The sequence below is a fragment of the Buceros rhinoceros genome, unplaced genomic scaffold (genome assembly GCF_000710305.1).
Source record: "Buceros rhinoceros silvestris isolate BGI_N320 unplaced genomic scaffold, ASM71030v1 scaffold9982, whole genome shotgun sequence".
Lineage (NCBI taxonomy): Eukaryota > Metazoa > Chordata > Aves > Bucerotiformes > Bucerotidae > Buceros > Buceros rhinoceros.
This window is the reverse complement of record NW_010400665.1, coordinates 10,632-12,255: the sequence shown is the minus strand read 5'-3', so window position 1 is coordinate 12,255 and position 1,624 is coordinate 10,632. Positions and strand designations below refer to the sequence as shown.

At 57.9% G+C, this 1,624-nt stretch overlaps 1 protein-coding gene across 1 annotated transcript in view; it reads left to right on the top strand.

The window, feature by feature from the left end:
• Nucleotides 1-1,624, top strand: part of LOC104489757 (proprotein convertase subtilisin/kexin type 6-like) — a gene marked incomplete at its 5' end in the record, with an annotated part of 6,405 nt that overhangs the window by 527 nt on the left and 4,254 nt on the right. The window contains 2 exons of the mRNA XM_010131958.1: nucleotides 418-520; nucleotides 1,040-1,236. Coding sequence (XP_010130260.1) covers nucleotides 418-520; nucleotides 1,040-1,236 — 300 coding nt within the window. The remainder of the gene's footprint in view (nucleotides 1-417; nucleotides 521-1,039; nucleotides 1,237-1,624) is intronic.

The following is a 1,624-nucleotide window of genomic DNA, read 5'->3' as shown; positions in this document are numbered from 1 at the left end:
CTGCCACAATTTGTTGGTGCAGCCTGCGGAGGAGTAAAAAAAGCTCCTTTGCCCTCCTGCCGCCCCAGCGCGGGCATGGGCGGGCATCCCTGCCGGTCCCTGAGGAGCAGGTCCAGCCCCTCTTTTAAAGCTGCTCCTGAACCAGGGTCTTCAGCCGGAGGATGGCGGGGTGGGATCTGTGTTGAAAAGGGTGAGCTGGAGGAGAGGTGAACACCTGGAGCCAAGCAGCTTTGTAGGGTGGATAGGACAAGGTACATAAGATCAATAAGATAATAGATACAGGATAAGATAGGAGGAGGGTCCCCAGCTCCTTCCCTGTGTGCCCAGTCTGGGGAAGGGTGTGCTCAGAGCATCCTGGCAGCGGAGGCTGGGGGATGTTGGCCTCTCTCCATGCTAAGCTGGTCTGTCCCTCCTCAGGTCTGTGCCACCCCGAGTGCGGTGACCAGGGCTGTGATGGCCCTAATGCTGAACAGTGCTTGAACTGCATCCACTACAGCCTGGGCAGTGTGAAAACCGGCAGGTGAGGGGTGGTGTGGTGTCCCCACAGGGTCCCCGGGTGGTGGCATTGCAGTGTGGGTGATAGATGTTTGCACAGACAGAAATGTATGAGAGATAGAACGGAGGGAGGAGGAGGTGTGGGATCCATGCCCTGGACTAGGGCGCACACAGAGCTGCAGAGCCCTGGAGGACCTTGGCCACGCTGGGGGAGAAGCATTGGCTTCACTGGCCGGGGTCACCCATGCCCGAGGGACAGCTGGCTGAAGAGCCAAATCACTTCTGTAATTCAGGTTTCCCCTCCTCAATCTCTTGGGCTGGCAGGGGGAAATTTTACCTATAGTCAGGGTTGCTGACTGCTCTCTGCCAAGAGAGTCCCCAGCCCTTTATTACAGAGCCACGACATTCAAGACTTCCTAAATCTTAAGAATAAGCTGCCAAGGCTGTGGACGCTGCGGACGAGGGGCTGGTGGTGGGTGCCTGACTGCCGGGAGGTGGCTGGCTGCTTGCACCAAAGCCTGGCTGCTCTTGGTTCCTTCTCCAGGATGTGCGTGAGCTCGTGCCCCGCCGGGTTTTTCGGCGACAAAGGTGCCCGGAGGTGCCGCCGGTGCTACAAGGGCTGCGAGCGCTGCATGGGGAGGGGACCGACCCAGTGCACGGCATGCAGGAGGAGCCTCTACCATCACCAGGAGATGAGCACCTGCGTGGTGCTGTGTCCGCCCGGGTTTTACGCCGAGGAACGTAAGGATGTTCATCGCTTGCAAGCTGTAGCACGAGAACGTGCTGGGGTTGCTTCTATTTTAAGTGCTGTGGGTGGAGAAAGCACCTTGATTTTTGAGAATTGGCTTTGATTTTCCCCCCTTTGACCCGCTTTGCGCAGTGAAGGGAGGAGGAAAACCTCTGGGTGTTCAGAGGGTGGTGCAAAGCAGAGGCGCTCAACTCAGCTCTTAATTAGAACACGGTAATTAATGAGCCTAGCTGCTTACAAAGCGCATTTCTCCTTAGCAAGCAATGACAGATGAGGTCATCTGCAATAGCAGGGACCTGTTGCAGGTCCCTCTGCCCCAGGGAGTTGGCACCGGGGGGCAGCGGGGCTGTGGGGCTCCGACAGCCCCTCCCCAAGCACCAC